At 42.2% G+C, this 19,708-nt stretch overlaps 2 protein-coding genes across 3 annotated transcripts in view; one reads left to right on the top strand and one right to left on the bottom strand.

Annotated features, from left to right (window-relative positions):
* COQ10B (coenzyme Q10B) overlaps positions 1 to 8,007 on the top strand; it is an 11,461-nt gene extending 3,454 nt beyond the window's left edge. For both annotated transcript variants that reach the window (XM_009643581.2, XM_035899047.1), the window contains exons 2-5: positions 183 to 329; positions 1,804 to 1,996; positions 4,536 to 4,637; positions 7,624 to 8,007. In XM_009643581.2, coding sequence (XP_009641876.1) covers positions 208 to 329; positions 1,804 to 1,996; positions 4,536 to 4,637; positions 7,624 to 7,791 — 585 coding nt within the window. In that variant the 5' untranslated portion in view covers positions 183 to 207 and the 3' untranslated portion in view covers positions 7,792 to 8,007. The remainder of the gene's footprint in view (positions 1 to 182; positions 330 to 1,803; positions 1,997 to 4,535; positions 4,638 to 7,623) is intronic.
* A 101-nt stretch (positions 8,008 to 8,108) lies between these two features.
* On the bottom strand, positions 8,109 to 19,451 carry HSPD1 (heat shock protein family D (Hsp60) member 1). The gene is made up of 11 exons (XM_009643580.2): positions 19,244 to 19,451; positions 15,991 to 16,243; positions 15,346 to 15,428; positions 14,535 to 14,630; positions 14,121 to 14,214; positions 13,533 to 13,701; positions 13,077 to 13,176; positions 11,887 to 12,132; positions 11,344 to 11,518; positions 10,585 to 10,763; positions 8,109 to 10,493 (listed from the first exon to the last, which is right to left on the bottom strand). Exons 1-11 carry the CDS (start codon positions 19,415 to 19,417, stop codon positions 10,341 to 10,343), a joined length of 1,722 nt encoding a protein of 573 aa, XP_009641875.1. The 5' UTR covers positions 19,418 to 19,451; the 3' UTR covers positions 8,109 to 10,340.
* Positions 19,452 to 19,708: the final 257 nt, after the last annotated feature.

Here is a 19,708-nt window from a genome sequence, read left to right as displayed (position 1 = left end):
AGGGGGGGGGGGGGAAAGTCCCCCTTGTGTTTTTAACAGTTTGTATACTGTTACAAGCCTTTGTTTTTTCCATCTGAATCTGATATTGTCTGGAGTGTTATACAACAGATTGTCTGGCCTGAATGTGTTGTTATTTATTTTGCTGATAAGAAACACATCTAAAAGCATTTTCACTGTTTCAGGCACTTGGCTTCTTGCGGTATTCTGATGACCAGAATTTCTCCTTTGCAAGTACCTGTAATGAGCCATACCTTTGCAAGAACTTTCTTCAACATTGCTGCTCCACTAGTAAATAAAAGAAAAGAATATTCTGAAAGAAGAATTATAGGGTTTGTATATAAAGTTTCTTTCCATGCTTCTGTGTTTATTGATTTTTGTTTGCTGTGAATAATCTGAAACGCTAGAAGTTCAAAGACTGAGCATCCCTGGACACATGTGCCCCTGTGACTCTGCCGAACTGGAGACTTAGGAAGGAGTTTTGACTTTCAAAATTTGTGGAGATCAGGCTTTTCGAGTCTGAAATTGAGTATGAAGAATGTAGGAACCCAAAACCTTTGCCTCATAGAAAGAAACAGTAGAAATAACCTTTCTATTCCATGACAAAACAAAAACAACCTTGAAAGAGAAGAAAACACTGTTAATTTCATGTGGTGAAATGGGAATAAACCAACAGGTGTGAAAACTCTCAGTTTGTTCCCTTCTGTCCCAAATACAGGCTAATGTTTGCACTTACACTGTGTTGTACTTCTCACGATTTTCTTCTTTCTTTGAAAGAGGGAAAATAGTTGTGGGATGAAGAAACTTAGGCACACAGAAAAAGATTTTGAAATCCTGTTTGCCTTAAAGCTAGGGGGAAAGTTCCAGTTTATTTAATGAGACTGGGATCTGCCCCCAGTCTCTGGCCCACAATAGAATGAACTATTTGATTATTAGCATGATTTTTTTTTTACTATGCTTAACATTCGTTTATGTGTTAGTTCTTGAATGGCAACAGATTTTGCATAGTCGCTGAGAAAGAGCCTTTGTCCAATAGTACTCACTGTTGAGTACTGTTGAACATATGCTTCATTTTAAACACAGATGGAATTAAGCATGTGCTTTGATTCCTTTGAGTCAGAACTAAACATTAAAACCCAGAGCTATGTAATACTTTGACACGTTACAGTAGAATCAACTAAGACATTGCCGTCATATCCTTTCATATGATTTCAATATCCTGCTTGAGCAGGGGGGTTGGACAAGATGACCTCCAGAGGTCACTTCAAATGACCTCAGCCATTCTGTGGTGCTGTGAGGTTTTTCCATTGCATGGACTTTTTAATTAAGCTTTTTTTATTTGGGCTAAAATAAGGAAAGTAGTGTTCCTTTATTTAAACCTTATGAAATAAAGTACTTCAGTTTTGATACACCTTTTCTTGGTAGCCATGAGGTGTGGATTCTTTATGTGGAACGTCTAAGATCTACCTAAATGAAGACACAGCTGTGGCTGGAAAAACTATTTTTCCATTTGAAATGTATGCATATTTACCTGATATTGCAGAAAGTAGCAGACATGAAGTTCACTGTCCACTAACTTTATTGCTGGATGTTGTGTAGTGTTTTGCATTTTTATGCAAAGACTTTTACTAGTTTATTACTTTTTTTTTTCTCTTTTTAATTTCAAAAAAACAGCAGTAGTGTTTTCAGGTGACTGTGTGTTCACCTTCCAAACTGCTTATGCCATATACACCACCTTTGAAACTTTTTAATACTGAATTTGAAGTTAAAATACCCTGTAACTAACGGTCCTATTTCTGTTTCCAGGTATTCTATGCAGGAAATGTATGAAGTTGTTGCTGTTGTGGAGAATTACAAACTATTTGTTCCTTGGTGTAAAAAGTCAGATATTTTATCGAAGCGCTCTGGATACTGCAAAGCACAGCTAGAAATAGGATTCCCTCCTGTAGTAGAGAGGTATACATCGGTTGTTACCCTAGTGAGACCACACTTAGTGAAGGTAACTTTTTTTTTTCTTAGCTGTAACTTTCTGTGACTTTTATATGTTGAAATTCAAATAACTCACTGCTGCTTCAAAACAAAATTGATGCTGGAAGTGCTTTGTGTGGCTCAAAACTTGGGTTGCTTTTGTTTAAAGACTTTTAGGTTAACTGGAGAGAATTCGAATGTGCTTTCAAAACACGAGCTGCCAAGTGGGGCGGGTGGGGAACTGCCTTTTAATTTCTGTTTGCTTGAGAAACTAGCAGCCACTAATGAAGGTCTACAATTTCTGTTTGTTTTATTATAATTTTGTCCAAGCCTCTCTAAATGCAAAATTAATACTGACTTAAAAGTTATCTTTGACAACTGTAGCTTCTGATGCCTAAGCAAAATTGATACCCGTCATTACTTTTCTTCTGATAGTTTTAACTAGCTAATATGAGAAGTCTCAAACTTAAGCGTAGAGCTTGCTATTCAGTGTATTGATGAGAAGACAGAAGAGTGGGTTTAAAGTCAATTTTTTAGAATTAATTTGTTCAGAAGAGAAGCAGTTGTATTTCTCCTCCTTTCAGCTTTTCAAGAGCAACAATTAAAAGAAAAATGTCAAAGGAGAAATTTTAAATGACGTCTGGATCTTCTAACTAGTTTGCTTTATATGTTCAAATCTGTTTTGGTTTGGAACAGCTCAGAATAGACTCCTTACAGCAAAACTGCCTCTCCCTTCACGTGGCAGATCTTGACTATTTTTTTGAATAACTAGTGGAATTAAAGCAGTTGATTGCTCTTCAGGATAACTGTTTAGATATCCTATTTCACTATTCTTTTCTAGGCTTCCTCCTAAGAGACACTGTTCAAAACAGAAACTGGGCTTCTTAAATACAGGTGAAATTGGAATTGGAAAGGGAATATGCAGGTTCTGGAAAGAAAAAAAAAAACTTTCTCCCTTTACTAAGAAAGTTGAACAGCTACAATGGAAAATCTGTGTTTTACATGCTGACTGCTTTCCCATTCTACTCTTCCCTGACAAGACTGCCTTTTTCCTTTCACATAGCTGTCAGATTGGCTTACCAAGTTTTTGTACCTCTAATTCACTCGAAATAGGATTTCTTGTCTCAGAAAAGATCACGAAAGTGATGAGGAGAACAGTTTCTTTAGATTTCCTCCTCCTCTACTTATCAGCATTTTCTCTGCTGGGATTATTTTTCCTAGAAGTTTATGTTATGTTCATGTAACTGTAGGAACATTTCTAGAGAAGCAACTGTGTGTTTGGACTACTTCACTGTCCTCAGAAATAACTCTGGGCATGCTGCTCTAGCATAGTGGGCTACTGATGGTGGAAAAATGAGCACAGCTTTGTTGCTTACGGCAGCGGTGCTTGAGCAATGGAAAAATCAGACTGGTAGCAGCAGCTCTTGCCGCAGAGGAAAGAACGGAGTGAATTTGCTACTTATAAGGTTGGGAGCAAGGCGGACACACTGGCAATTTTCCCATTCTTCCTGCCCTTTTGGCAGCAGGAGGAAAAGTAAGCCCAGCTCTTCGTGTCTAACCTTCCCTCTACTCCTCCCCTTTCTGTTGTAGAAGTAGCAAGACACCGCATCTCATTCCTGGGTAGAAAAATATAGGTATTTCTGTGCTGCCGACTATAGACTTTGAGATGGTTTACCTTATCAATGAGCTTCTCACAGAGCTGCTTCTGGTAACAGTAAGACCTGTAAAAAAAAATTTTAAAAAAGGAGTTAAAAAACAGTTACAGAAATTCTCTTTAGAAATTCCAAGACAACCGAGATTATGTATTTTGCAGTATGTGTCTTTCAATCTTTTTCTATTTTAAGTACAGCCACAGAAGATTTGCTATGTGTGCTAAAAGCAAAAAGAGTGAAAATGAGGACCTTAGTGTCATGAAAACTATAAAGCCAACTATTGCAAATACTTTATTGTTTTAAAGTAGGATTGTATGCAAGCATTTGCACTTCTGAAATGTTAGTTAAACATGGCTTGCTGGTAACTAAAAGCCAAGTTATAAGCTGATTATGAGCTTGAGTGTATGGTCTTGCTGACTTCACGGTAGCTGTTGATGACAACAGATCTTGTGACAGATGATGTTTGGAGTTTGTCTTCAGTCAGGTTTGTTTTGATGCTAAGCATTCCTGTAGCCCAAGACTACCAGTCTATATACCAGTATGTAAAACATTCTATACATGTAATGAAAAAAAACCAAAAACCCCACACCAGGTAAATATCCATATTCTTTGCTTAAAACAGTGTTGTTCAAAATCCCGGTGTATAGCATTAGCATTATCCTGGTGTTCTATGCATCGTGCTAGAGATCTGTTTTATCACTCTCAATACAGAAATTTTTCCTCTCCCTTAAAAGGGATTCAATTACTTTGCAAATGACACTGTGCAAATAGCATCTTGTGCTGGCTGCACTATAAGAATAGTTTTAACTATGCCGTGACTGTCACTGTCGAACAAAATGCAAATCCAAACTTCAGTAATACCAATTTGTCACATCTGTAAAGTCTAATTGTAGCTTGACTTTTTCAACTTCCTTTTAGGCATCCTGCACAGATGGAAAACTATTTAATCACTTGGAAACAGTGTGGCGTTTCAGCCCAGGAATCCCTGGCTATCCAAGGACATGTACATTGGATTTTTCAGTAAGTATTGTAATTAAGACTGACACATGCTGGGAACCGGGCGTAGAAACAGTATCTTCAACTGTGGTTTGGGTTTGTTTGTTGTGTTGTTTTTGTTTGGTTGGTTTTCTTACACTGGCTGGTACTGATTTTTTGTTTAAACATATGTGCACAGAAAACAAGTTAGTCACTACTATAAAAAAAATTTTGCAAACTTTACCACACGGAAACCACTACAGTGTTCTTTAGAGTCATCAGTCTTCTGCAAGGTGTCTGCCTGTCACAAAACAGCCTAGGGACTGCTATCTCTCACTGTACAATTCTAAACATGCTGATGTTTTTAGACAGTCAAATACAGAGGGAGAAATACTAAACATACTTTGCTAATTCCTTTAATGACTCTACAACATAAGTGGTCTTGGTACCAGAAAGCAGGCATTCTCCCATCTGTCCTCTTTGGCCTGCAGTTTGGTCAATTTAAATTTCCTGGCTTCCAGTTTTACTCTTTCATGCATTTCAAATCTTACTCCTTCCTTCTGTAATACAGGTATAATAGACTTTTGCTGTTTCTGCTCTATGATGGGATTATTGCTGCAGCTCAAGACTATTGCCCTTTAAATCCCCTACCTGATTTAGCTTGTGACTCCTAGACAAGTTGTTTTCCACTCAAGTTGTTGCTTTTCCATTTTGTCTATTTAGTCTGTCATCACTTTTTTTTCCCCTTACATTTTATAGTGTTAAGAGTAGGTGTTGCATTGAGCACGTAACTAAGCTGGGGTTCAGAAGAGGCTACAAAAGTACACAGAAATGGGTTGATCCTACTGCCATCTACTGGGATACTCCGTTTTAAAAATTATCTCCTGTAAACAGGAAAAAGAGCTTTTGGAGAATTTGTAAACTAGCACATTAATCTCCTTGGGTCAGTAAGTTCCAGCTTATGCTGTATTGCACTTCATGCAGTTCAACAGTGAAAATGAATCTATAGGTGCTCAAAAAAATAAATTTCTCTTGGGATTTGCCAATGAAGTTTGCATGTTATTTGCACGTGGTATTTGAATTTCTCCAGTGCCAGTTCCTGCTACTGCCCAGTATGTAAGCCAGCTTCTAACCCAAGCCATAAATCAGCTGAGAAAACTTGAATTGAGCAAATGTTTAAACCCTATAATCTAAATACAGAGTTTGTGAGGAAAACTCTCCCCCCTCCCCCGCCCCACACCAAAGCCACCTTTTGACATTTTGGGTCAAGAACTTCAGTTAAAGGGCATCAAAACTGGACTTAAAATGGATGTTCTCACCTTCTTGGGGAAACACTACGGATACTTTGTACCGCTTACCCCATTTCGAGGTAGTGGAGGCAAATGCAGGCAGCCAAGCAGGGGGTTGCCCCACAAAGGCAAGTCCTTAACTGACCTGCTGGGTTACTTGCCTCTGGGCCCGTGCAGATAGGGGCGATAAGTGTTTCACAACAACCTTCTTGAAACATACTGTGCAATTACAAATACTTACGAGGGAAAACTTTGATTTTTGAGAATGCTCATTTGCTTTAGAAAATGTAATTTGAGTTTTATGTTAGGCTGGTTCCTACAAGCTACTGCATCACTGTTTTGCCAGCCTGGTGCCAGGGTCCATATATACATACAGCAGGGAACTTTTCTAGTTTGGTTTCAGTTCTTAAATGCTTTGCTATGTAGATTGAAGCACACCACCATTTTTACCATCTGCAAATGCGTACCATCCCTCAAGTTTTACACAGTTACCGAATGTGATGCAGAACTCCACCTGCTCTAGATGACAGCTCTCAGACTTTCAAAAGGCACATTAATTTTACTGGTGCTTGAGGTCAAGAAAATGTAAATGAAGCTACACCAGGCTTACAGTCTGAGTTTAATTACTTCCGTGCTACTGCTTCGCAGTTAATATGCATTACGCATAAGCAACTTGAGAGAAGCTGTATTTGCTCCCTTTGGCAAATCTGCCAATTTCTGCCAATTAACGACAAAAATACTTAAATCTCAATCCAAAAGATGTGCTATAGCTGGAGTGATAAAATTGCAGAAGAGCAACCTCTTTCCTTTCCTGAGATTTCTGTAATCATTTTGGGAAGCTGTGTATTCCAAACCAATGTGATTCCATAGCCTTCAGGGCAAGTTATTTAACTAGACCAAAGGCCAGCACAGCACAAAAGTGTAACTGAGCGTTTCTTTTGAGGGAGGAGAAAGCGGATGCCCCTGCACCCATGCCGTAACTGTTAACTGCTACAGTAGCTTCAGTTTAACAGTAAGATTCAGCAGCTAGAAGAGAAGGTAGAAGTTAAGTTCGATCGCTGCAGTAGGAGGCCCGAGGGTGCGCGGCAGAGGACTTCACCAGCATGTCCATCCCCTGGCAGGACAGCGAAGCTCGAGAGCAGGAGGTGTTCGGGTAGGAGGTACGGGGCACACAAGCAAATTTGTAGCTTTAGGCAGTAAATTGCTCTTGCTTTAACATCCCATAACCACAGCTACTGGTTTAAAATGTTGGTATTTAATAGGTAACTCCTCCCAGTTGCTTTTAAATGCCTCTTGGGTTTGCTCCAGCTTACCTGCAAGTCTGCTGTCGTGCCACGCGGGATTTTCTTCAGACAACTTTTGTCCCCCAGTGAATTCTGCATGCAAAGCAACCAAGTTATGGTTTGTCAGTAGATTTTCGTTATCCCAAATATTTTACTTCCGTTTTGTGATGCATCCCTTAAGGAAAATGCAGTTAGTTGAGATAAATGGAAATGATTACTTCTGAGAACTGAGCAGAATGATTCTTCTTATTGAAAAGCCCAGGGAGACTCTCCTCTGACCGAGAAATAGGACTTTTCCTCACGGGCACTCACCCATAGCTCTGTTTTAAAGGCTCTTTCTCACACAGACTACTTTTGCAGACTAACTGGAAATTCTTTAGTGAAGTCGTCTATTTGCAACAGCCTTCTACCACAACAGTAGACAGAGGAAAAACAATTCTTCTCTGTTTTCTTAAACAGGTTTCTTTTGAATTTCGTTCACTTCTACACTCAAAACTGGCCACGCTGTTTTTTGATGAAGTGGTAAAGCAGATGGTAGCTGCCTTTGAAAGAAGAGCATCCAAACTTCATGGCCCAGAAACAAGCATACCTCGGGAGCTGATGCTTCATGAAGTTCATCACACATAAAAGGGAAAACTCTAACAACGTTATAAACTTGTGTGTGCACTTCTTTTGTACAAGAGGTGCTGTGCTCCTCCTTTGGGGCATCGATTTCCTACCTGAGCTTCGTGTGTAATTTCACACCGTACAAAACACACCCCTTCAGCCAGACGCATATAGGATGTTCAGCCTGCAGTCGAGTACAACTTAAAGTGTTACCGGTACCGATGGGCAGCTGCTGTAACGCAGGTTGTCTCAGGCTGCCATTTATTAACTTGCCAAAGGGTTTGTGTAGTCACAGTGTAAGTTCTGCCTTATCCAAGCTTATGTTTTGTGGTTTTCGTCCCCCCCAGCATTGTAACATATTAACTCAAGTTGAAGTTAGTAGTAGTGTGAATGTAACTTAACAGCGTCAACCCGGCCAGCTCTGGCCGAGGGAAGGGACACGGACACTCTAGCTTCGGGGAATATGGAGCAGTTTGTCACGTACCCAGTAGCTGGTACTTTTAATCCAAATGAATGCCCAGGGCAAGTCAGGAGTCTCCAGCTGCTGTGGAGTTCTGACCAGCAACTGCAACAGAAAAAACAACTCTCGAGTTTTTCAGAAGTGAACCGTAGGGGGCATGCGTAGGGTAAGGAGTGCTGTCGTTTGAGCGCAGCGGGCTCAGCTGTCGCCCGTGGTTCTTAGCCTTCCAGGCTCCAGCCAGCAGGGAATGATGGGGAGGCGTGGCAGGCTGATCTCCCCCCCCTGCCACTCTTCCACTGTCACACGCTGCGCTTCAGTCGCGGGAGGCACAGCTCAGCTCAAGCAAACGGTGCCCAGTTCCAACACAGCTTTAAGCCAAGTAAATAAGTGTTGCCCGTCTGAGAGGGAGGGCAGGGACGCACAAGGTTCTGTACCACAGTGCTGCCCTCCCTGAAGGAGGGAACAAGGTGTCCTCCACTTAGTGCAGGCAAGCACGCCCAAGGCCAGTTGTCATCAAAAACCACGCAACAGAGCACTAAACCTTTGTTCTCAGGGCTTTCTTCAGTACCATACTACTATTTAATTATCAGCCCATTATGATGGTACCAGCCCTCCTGATTAAGTCAATTTTCAGTAGTTCTAGTCCTTACATTAATATTCTTTCCTGTCTGTGAAGGAATGTAAGTAGCAGGTTTGAACAGATTTTAAATCCTACCAACACGCTGCCTTACCTTACCGAATTCACTTACTGAGATGAGGTGGAGCTTCAGGCCGACTGTTGCAGCTGGTCCTTTCTCCACGGTGTCCATAACCCACGTGGTTACTGCAGAACAGTGACAGAGCAGCACAGGAAGGTACGTGCCAGGGCAAAGGCAGCCCTGCAGCAGTTTCAGGCCATGCCGAGCCGGCAGAGCCTCACGCACCATCTGCGAAGGGCAGTTGTCACTGAAGGTGGGAAGCTGGGGAAGGTGGCAGCTGGATTAAGAGGGCAGAGCTGCTTTAAAGCACAGAGAAGTTGTAAAGCAGTTTTGTTTCTTGCAACAACTGGAGATAAACGTACACAAGTTTGGAAAGCAGAAGCGAGTAAGCATCAGCAGTTAGCTGCATCCAGTCAAAGAACACAGTGGGTGGCAAATGCCGCTGTCATTTTTCAGGGTAAAACATATGCAGAATAATTCAAACTAAATCCTGGAAGACAAGGGTGGAAGCCTCAAGGCAAGGACGTAGCCACGCACTACACCCACACAAGAGAAGCATTAAACACACCCCCAGCCTTTCCTAGCAAGGCCTCCCCCCTTTTGCGCCCTCAGGGCACCTTCCCTCCCCCAGCGCCTCAGAGGACATGCTGGGCCTGCTCCAGCGCCTCAGACCAGCAGCGCAGACCAGGCAGAACAAAGTCAATGCACATGCCTTATCTTCATAGCATCGTTTAATGTTTCAGAGAACTGTAGCAGCAGTTCAGCTTAGGCATTTCTTACCAAAAATCAAAGCCATTTGTATTTCTGAGAAACATTCTAGACAAAGGAACGCTTCCCGGAGGGAAAGGGCCTGTACTTTCCAAGCCCAAGTGTCAGATTTCTAGTAAATCTTAGAAGCAGCAGGCTGCCAAGGTTCTCCAGGACTCTGGCTTTGTGTGCAGATGAATAAGGTGATACATTTTGTAACTTTTTGAGCAGTTGGTTTTATTAGGTAAAGGTCACATAACGGTATCTTTGCCTACTTTGTACACAATTGTCTAGTCTCACGCACAGTGGCTTCCAAGTTCTTCCTAGTACTGGCAAGCACCAATAGATTCTGAAACAGAATATCGAGTGCCTTATTTAAGTTTAAATCAGGACCTTGGTGGATGGATCTTGCACCCAGTTATCAGGAATGTACAAATGTCTTTATTCAAAAAATACAAAATAAATTATCTGTAGGCATGGACAATGACTGTAAACAATTACACGTGTGTTAAATGAAATCCAGTAACTGATGGTTACAGTGATTCTTTTAAACACCAGCCTCACTTCAGTCACTATCCACCCTCTCGTGCTGACACCCCAGGTATTTAAAGTCAGAACTGCCGGTCCCAGACAGCACAGCTCGGGACGCATCCCTGTCCCGGGAATTAGAACATCCCGCCTCCCATTCCTCCACCCATCCCGCCCATCCCTCCCATGGCCGGCTCCTTTTCTTCTTTAGGAATTTCAGTCACCACCGCTTCTGCTGTTGATAAGAGAGACGCAACGCCCGCAGCGTCCATCAGAGCAGTCCTCACGACCTAAAAATAGGAAAGAAATAACTTGGTCCCTGCTGACTATCACGGGGGCTGGGAGGAAGGAAAGCTCAGAATTAGGACTGGTTTTTGTTACCTTCGTGGGGTCTATGATTCCTTTTTCTACCATATTCACAAAGTCCCCAAGCATTGCATCATAGCCAACTTCTGAGGGGCTCTGCAGGATTTTTTCAACTATTAGCGATCCTTCAACGCCTGCGTTCTTTGCAATAGTCATTGCTGGGATTTTCATTGTTCTCTTTATGATTTCAATGCCTGTAAGAAAAAGGGCGGTTGGAGTTACTTAATAGGTACGCTGCTGCTGCTGCTGCCAGGGCACGCCTGCGCATGCTGGAGCTCATTCAAAAAGAGAAAAGCCTCTGAGCAAGAACATCAGCTCTCTCTGTTGGTTCCAGGGGAAAAACGTTCCCTGCTACTTGACGTTTGTCAACAAGTGAAATCATTGCAGGATATTCACATGCTTTTTAGTTTTACTGCTGCGAAAGGTAGGAAGGACTCAAACCCTTTTTCCATGTGATCTGCCACACGATCTCTTCGTCATTCTCGGACTTTACATCTGCCTGCAGGGGCTGCAAGAGCCAGCTCTGCTCTCCCCTCTCTACAGGGGTGCTGCTGCTGCTTCTTACTGGTTCTTTCACATCCAAGTTAGGGAGGCGGTGACAGCTCCCTCCCACTGTAAAGCAGAGGCTGCCATACCCAGGGGATATGAGCGAGCTTCTAAAGGCCAGGGAATTAAAAGCTCACTGAAAGCAATCCATGTTTCATCCCACGAAGCCTCAGGACAGAAGAAAGTCCATTCCTAACACTTCTGCACGCATTCAAGTAATTTACTTACCAATCTTCTGATCTTCATTGGCTGGAGTTAAGGCATCCAACGCTGGAATGCAGCGAAGCAACGCACAGCCACCGCCTGGAACGATGCCCTCCTCTACAGCAGCACGGGTGGCGTTCAGGGCATCAGTAACCCTGTCCTTCTTCTCATTCACTTCAACGTCACTCGTGCCACCAACCTACGACAAGCCAGCCACACGTCAGGGTCCGCAGGAGGAGCGTGGGTGGGAGAGCGCTGCTGGCTATGGAACTGCTGCCGCAAAACTCAACAGCCAATTCCAGTCGTTAACTGAGAAGCGCCAGAAAGCAAACCCATCCTCTCCCACACTGGCAGCGTTCCCTCGTACCCCAGCACTCAAGTAGCCTAAGCACACCGGTTTAGTTGATTGTTCATCAAGTTCTTAATACCAAGGTGTGTAGCCCTGTAATAAGCCAAATCCCTTATCTAAATCAATGGCTGTGATTATGAGACAACCACACAGCAGTCGCTTAGATTAGCAATAAAGGACTGATACCACCCCTTTCCTAAAGGAGCTCAACTTCTCACCTTCAATACTGCTACTCCATCAGAGAGTTTGGCCAATCGCTCGTTCAGTTTCTCTTTTTCATAGTCACTTGTGGTAACTTCTAGCTGCTCAATAATTTCTTGAATACGTTTTTCAATTTGAGCTTTTTCACCCTTCCCCTTTAGAAGCATGGTGTCATCTTTTGTCACAATGACCTCTCCAACTTTACCAAAGTCATGAGGCTGAATATCTTCCACGTTTAGGCTCAGACCTTCTTCTCCAAACACCTGAAACAAATTACATGAGAAGTTGGAACTCACAGCTTCTCCGTACGTGATTTTTTTTTTTACAGACACACGAACACATACAGCAGGCTAACAGTGCCAAATACGCACACTGGAGCAGCTAAGCTGAAGGAAACTCTTCCCTTCTCCTGCCAGAGTCCAGGCACGCAGGTCCCTCACAAACTGGCCCCCACGGAATCGGGAGCTGCCAACTTCTCACTCCTGACTGACTAATGTACCTCACGGACGCAAAGTGCCCGGAGAGTAGAGCTGTGCTAGAGTCTCCTCCCTGGAATATTGAAAAGTTATTAATATTGGCACTAAACTGACTTCAGAATAAAGTTTTGTTACTTTGTGCTCCAGTTAAACACTAAGTTTTATTTCAAGAATCACCTCTGGATCCCAGTATCATGCTATGATTTTAAAGTGTGTTCAAAAAAAAAAGCAAGCAGCACAAAGGGACAGTAATCAGCACATCGGCTGTTTGAGAAGTTGAGTACAGAAGAAAATCACCCAGTCTATTCCAAACGTTTACAAGAATTATATTTGCCATACTCAAGTCTGGGCCACCATGCGACAGTTCTGTAAGGTGGCCAGAAAGCTTCGCTACTTCTACAAAGTTTCCTTGATATTCCTCCTTCCCCTTAACAACTTAAATGCCGCGAGGGAACTGCGCGCAGCTTCAGTCAGTTAAAAGGACGCGTTACCCGTGGTTGGTCAGGGCTGGAAGTACGCAGCACTGATCAATATCCACATTAAAAAAAAAAAACCCAAAAAACCATGAAGTTTCAAACATTAGATTTACAGTTATGTTTTTGAAAGAACAGGACACAGCCTGCAACACAGCAAATACAAGCCACAGACCTAAAAATATACGTTTTCTTTTCCTTCTTAAATACCATTAGAATTTCTGACAGCAAAAAGCCAGTTAAAACATCATTACTTACAGCACCACCGGTAGCAATCGCCATATCCTTAAGCTGGTTTTTCCTGTTGTCACCAAAACCCGGTGCTTTTACAGCAACCACCTGAAGACCAACCTTCAGTCTAAACAGAATTCAGAGGGCAACATTACACGTGTTCAGAGAACAAGTCTAATTACTAAACGCAATTATTTCAGTACAGTTCTAACAACCAAGCAAACAAAAAAACCTTCATGAACTGAGCTGGTTTTGCTCAAAAACATAGTAAGGAAACATCTGAAATCCCGCCCAAACTGATGCAGAGCATGGCTACATACGAAAGTTGCTCTTTCTTTGGTACTGATAACAGAACAGACAACAGTACCACACTGTAGCAAATTCAAATACATGCTTTTGTACGTATTCCTTTAAAAGGATGAAAATGCAAAGCAGAAAAAAAAAAAGCAGTATTTGCCTAAAAGTATAGATTTTAAGCCTCACCTGTTCAAGACTAGAGTGCTGAGGGCTTCTCCATCAACATCTTCAGCAATAATGACCAAAGGTTTGCGGTGGGAATTGGCAATTTCAAGAGCTGGAACTATGGACTGTACACTAGAAATTTTCTTTTCACTGATTAAAACGTAGGCATCCTGGAATTCACATTTCTGCCCTGCAGAAACAATGTGCATTATCTGAACAATCTGATTATAAGAACATATCAAGCGTTCTCTTAAACTTAAGGAGCCGCTTTGGAGCGACCATTGGCACTTTTCAACAGCATTAAAAGGAGACACACACACAAATTGTTTTCTCCAAGACTCCACTTTCAGTTCTACATTGTTCTGGAGCATTTCAGGGCCAGCCTGATGTTAACACAGACACTGTCCATACTTAACAGAGAAGAAAAAAAACCCCCAGAGACTACAATTTTTTTAACCAAGAGTTAGAAGTTTCTGATGGGAAAGACCCCGCTGTCCTGTTGCCATGGCACGTAGTATAACCGGTTGTGAAGCCTTTGTAACAGGTAGCATTATTTCTAACTTAAAAGAGCCACTGTGAGGTACCGGACATGTGTTACTGTTAACTCACCTTTGGTTGTATTAATAAAATATGGAGAGATGTAGCCTCTGTCAAATTTCATACCCTCAATGATTTCCAATTCATCGTTTAGCGTTTTTCCATCCTGTTTAGATGCAAGAAAGTCTGCATTAAAGATCCCTTATTTATTACCAAGAGCACAAGTATATTTTTTAGCATAACTCTGCACAACAGAATTAAAGGCTCTGCACCACATGTCACTTTTATGCGCTCCCCCTTGAAAGTAAAAGGATGAAGAGGGAACAGCAATCAAACCCTGACCTAAAGGTGCTGGGGAGGGAGGAATTATGCTGAGATGCCATATGTGAGCAGCAGCAGCAGCTACATCACACGCCACACAAGCCAGCCCTAACTGGAGAAGGGACAGTCACTCTTTACTTAGTCCATACGTTGGCTGGTTCTTACCTTGACAGTGATTACACCCTTTCGTCCAACTTTTTTCATTGCATCAGAAATTATATTGCCAATTTCCTGATCTCCATTTGCTGATATTGTGGCAACCTGAAACAGTAAGCCATGCAATCTCAATTCACAATACAAGCGATTTGTTTCCTCACCACAAAAAAAAAAATCAGAGTAACCATTTTCAATTCTCACATCTCCTGACCAGACAGGGCAGCTGACCATAGCACACCCACACCGGGATCCAAGGACTCCCTTAGAAGGGTAACAGCTCTTGGGCAGCTCAAATGCAGGGCCAGACCCCGTGCCTGGGGCTCCTGCAGCGCGCACAGGCCTTCTGAACCTGTGACCATGGGAAGAAACACGCTCCGAAGGCCAGCACACCAGGTGCCTGAGGCCCAGCTGGGCACCCGCCTCAACCAGACCCTCCCACAGCAGATCCGAAGCACTCCCAGAAGCCTGCCGTCACCTCCCGTCCACAAACACATCTTCGCTCTCATCAGTTATTCCCACATACACAACTTTGTTTTAGGACCACATTCTGGAATCAAACTTGAAGATGAAAAAAACCTACCAACTTCTGAACTAACTTCTAGCACTGTAGCTGAAGGTAGAATACCGGGAATTTAAAATAACTCAAGAAAATGAAAGAGTTACCATGAAGATCACTCGAATAAACATACTCTGAATCTTGATTAAAAAAATACTCAGGTGTCATATACCCACAAACTAGCTCCATTAAACCTGACTTCACAAAACTTCTTCTGAATAGCAGCTACATAAAGTTGGCTTTTGTTTTGTTTTTTTTTTTTACCTGTGCAATTTCTTCTGGAGTTGTAACAGGTTTAGACAGCTTCTTCAGTTCAGCTGTGACAGCATCAACTGCAAGCATCACCCCTAAAGATGAACAGAATACTTTGAGTGAACAAAACAACGTATACAGCACAGAATAAAACCAAAACAAAACACAAACAGGTTAAGTTTCAAACCAAATTCAAACACTGCAAAACCGCATCAACTTTGCACGTTCAAAAACAAGTGACTGGCAGTTCCAGTTCCATATCGTCACTTGTACACCTAGTGTTAGTTTTTTTTTGAATCAGTGCGACATACTTTCCCTCACGATCGAAATTCACAGCATATTTATTTACATGGCATCAGTAAGTTTATATATTTAGCAGAAATTAATTGAATGCAGAAATGGCTTTAAATGGAGTTTACCTATGGCAAATCAAACAAGTTAACTGCATATAAAATAGTAAAATGATTAGAAAAATGAGGACTTGTTCAAAGTAACCCAACAGCAACAAGTGGGTTCTCTATGCATCGTTCCTCTTATAAAGCTTTATGCAGCTCTTCAAAAAGAAGGGAACTTATTCAGGAAGCCAGTCAAATTTGGGATACAAAGAGTAAAAGGACTGCGATTAAACATTAAGAACAAGGGAAAAAAAAAAATTACCCCTCCTGATTTCTACTGGATTAGCTCCTTTGCTGATCTTCTCAAAGCCTTCCTTGGCAATAGCACGTGCAAGTACTGTTGCAGTAGTGGTACCATCTCCTGCTTCTTCATTTGTGTTGTTGGCAACGTCTTGAACTAACCTGGCTCCAATATTTTTGTATTTGTCTTTTAAGTCAATTGCTTTTGCTACTGTCACACCGTCTTTTGTTACTTTCGGACTTCCCCAGCTTTGTTCAATAATAACTGTTCTTCCCTAGGGAGACAAAGAACAAATATTAAATCAAAGCCACAAAACCCACAGCACGTTACTCTGAGTTCAACTGAATACGAAGATCCTCTTGAACAGCCACAGCTGAACAGAAACATCACCCTGCACACAGTTTTCAGCAGGGACTTTTTTCAAGCATACATATTACCGAGGTTTTGCAAAACAGGAACAATGGCTCAAAGGTTTTATACTTTCACAGAATGAGGCTTCATTTCCCAGCTGTAATGCTTAATACCACAGACTCCAAAGTCTGCAGCTAAAGTAAGACTGGCCTTATGGAGGAAAATAATTGAGGATATCCCCTCTAACACTGATGTTTTCCCCTGAAATTAAAGTATAGCAACATAATGAACTAAATTTGCAAAATTTCCATCAAATCACAATAAAAAGTCTACGTGATTGAAAAACAGTATCACAAAACTCAATCTGTTGCACGTTCTGGGGCGGGGGGGAAAAAAAAAGCAGAGACTTGCAAACCTTTTTAGTGATTAGCAAAGAGAACTGAGAGTACTTAACAAATCTGTGTTAATGTGTTGCAATAATTTCTCAAATGTTGCCAGTTAACAAGCCTTTCTTCTCTTAGCCCACACGTACATCCAACTGAAAAGCCAGACTACCCCGTGCAACATACACAGACACAGTTAATAGGGGAAACTATGGAGTGCAGAGGGAACACAGGACACCTGCACAAGAGGATTGCTTGTTCCCAGATGAATTCGATAGCTTTAATAGCTGCCTCAATCAATCATGTTCCAGTTTGAGCTGGAGGCAGCAGAAACACAAGGTGCCACCCCTGGGCCACTGCTGCTCCCACACTCTTTAGCTACCCTAACAGCTGGAGCTGTCAGAAGAGGGGAAGGGAGAGCAACTGCCCCACCTCGCCCCAGTCGCTCCCTGCTGGCCCTGCACAAGTCCCCTCCCGTGCCCTGTCAGGTGCAGCTCAGAGCTGACCACGCTGGCTACTGCCAGACACTGCCATAGCTGACTGCACGCCAGCGCGGCTTCAGCTCCAATCAGAGCCTGGGCTCACGTGCCAAGCAGCGAGCTCAGGGCTCCCATACAGCATGCTACCACTGTGGTGCACCGTGCTTTCCTCGCTTGCACAGAGCCCACTCACATCTGCCCCAATGATTTAGCTAACTTGGGATTCCTGCCATGCGCAAGGCTACGCTGCTTCTGAAGTACAACTGGTCCCAGAAGCTGCAAAAGAAATGTTCAGCTACCAATGCTGAACTTGTGAAAGAGTTTAGGTAATTCTAACTCTTTGCCGTAGAACAGTTATGCCAAAATAACGCATTATCTGATTTCTTAGTGCTATTTTATTTGACCTACACTTCTAAATCTAGAAGTGTAGAATAAGAAAACTCACTGGAGGATCCTGCTACTGCTAAGTTCTTCAGGTAGTCTCTCCCTGTTTTGCTTAATTCATTCTCTATTTTGACGTGGTCTTATTCCAAATGGTTCTGTGGTAGCTATAAGGAAGGCGGCACAATGAAATCTACTTATATCCTATCACATAAAAAGATTTACACTCAAACGCTTTTTATCTGCGTTTCTGAAAAAAGGAACACCACCGCTAAATGCACATGTATTCTGAATGGCCCTGCATATCAAGAATCCAAGCACTCACATAATAGTTCCAACAAAGTAATCAACGTGTGGGCAGCGATATCAGAAGATCACGTGAGACTGCAAACCACGTTTCTTTAGATGCAGAACAGCGCCAAAGGTAAGTTGCCTCACCAGAACGATACTTCTTAAAAATCCTGAAATCTGAATGAGGCATTACAGTACAAACCCCAAATCTCTACAAATATATGGAGAACAGCAGATAAAGTGAGAACACTGGAACAAAAAAACCCATGAGGTTGCACTAAGTTGCATCAGGAACTGCCCTTTAACCAGTGCATTAGAACTATGCTTAGGCATTCACAAAGTAGCCTGATCCAAAAAACCCAAGAGTTAAATTAACTGGCTACACTTAAACTTTGTCCCTTCAGGGAAAACAGCCACAGCTTGCTGACATCACTATTCCTTAACCTTCACCTGCTCAGTTTATGCCATTTTTGCCTTTGAATAAAGCTAATAGAGCACCAAAAACATGTGAGAAATACATGAATGAGAGAATTAGAGAGGCAAATCAGCCTTAAGAAGAACTGCTGTGCATCTTCTGTTATTAGGAACAGACATTCCTATGAACCAAAAGAAAATCAGTGTCTCTTCCTTAAAAAGGAACCTTATTTCAAGCCGTACTGCACGTTGCATGACTATGCAGAATACAGTAACTAGTTTTCCAAAAGAGCTAGAACTTACAGGGAACCAGGCTCTACATTCTGTCCTATAACCAGCACAAATGAACGTCGCTGCTACAGAATTTCACTTAAGCTGATAACATTTACCGGTCAACTGAAAACTTAACATTACACTTTCAATGTCTCTTTCACCTTGTTGATACTAAATGGTAAAGTGATAAAAAAAATCGTATTTTAAAAAATAAAATGTATCACATGCTAATTAACCCACCTTACGATCTAGATAATTTAACTTGTTGATACTAAATGGTAAAGTGATAAAAAAAAATTTTAAAAAATAAAATGTATCACATACTAATTAACCCACCTTACGATCTAGATAATTTATCTACTGCTCTATTACAGACTATCAGCTGAGCCGTGATAACCTATTAGGCACATCCCACTACCCTTCAGTCTGTTTAAATAAATATACTGCACTTTTTGCAGTGATCCAATTCATTTTACTTCGTTACTATGAAAAGCACATGCACTGTCGTCATGGTTCATGTGACAAAAATGAGAATACAGCTGCTTGCAGCAGTCAGTCCATACCCCTACATCTTTCTGTTACAGATCTGCAGATAGTAATCACGCAGCTCTAACCGAGGGAAAACTAACAACTGCTTTCTACTATGGTGTTTTCAACCAAGTCAAAGCCTTAACATGAAATAAACGCAAAATCTTCCATTACCTTTGGCCCCATGGTGACAGCTACAGCATCTGCTAGAAGATCTACTCCTTGAAGCATAAGGGCTCTAGCGTCTGCTCCAAACTTAACATCTTTTGCATATGCTCGCGTTAGGTGGGGGGCGAGTGCTCTGGACACAGGCCTTATCTGACGGAGTACTGTAGATAAACGGAGCATGTCTAAAAGATTAAAACAAATTCAGAGAAAAATATAAGCATTATGGTTTTGCACTGCTACTTCTAGAATAAAAGCGGGGGAAAAGGATTCAAGAAGTAAAGCAGGTGACCGTGAAATTTTCGTTTTTCAGCTGGTTGAAATGGAAACACGTCAGCAACTGCAAGTAACGGGGCTGGGGAGCCCAGATCTGCAAGGCAAGATCAGGGCTGCATCAGCTCCTCATCGAGCGGCCTCCAGCAACTCCCAGCTCCTCCCGCCGGGCCCTCCCTGGCAGCAGGACGGGAGACGGCG

This window comes from Egretta garzetta, unplaced genomic scaffold, assembly GCF_000687185.1.
Source record: "Egretta garzetta isolate BGI_Z169 unplaced genomic scaffold, ASM68718v1 scaffold297, whole genome shotgun sequence".
Taxonomy (NCBI): Eukaryota; Metazoa; Chordata; class Aves; order Pelecaniformes; family Ardeidae; genus Egretta; species Egretta garzetta.
The sequence above is the reverse complement of the archived record's forward strand: the minus strand, read 5'-3'. Positions and strand labels throughout refer to the sequence as shown.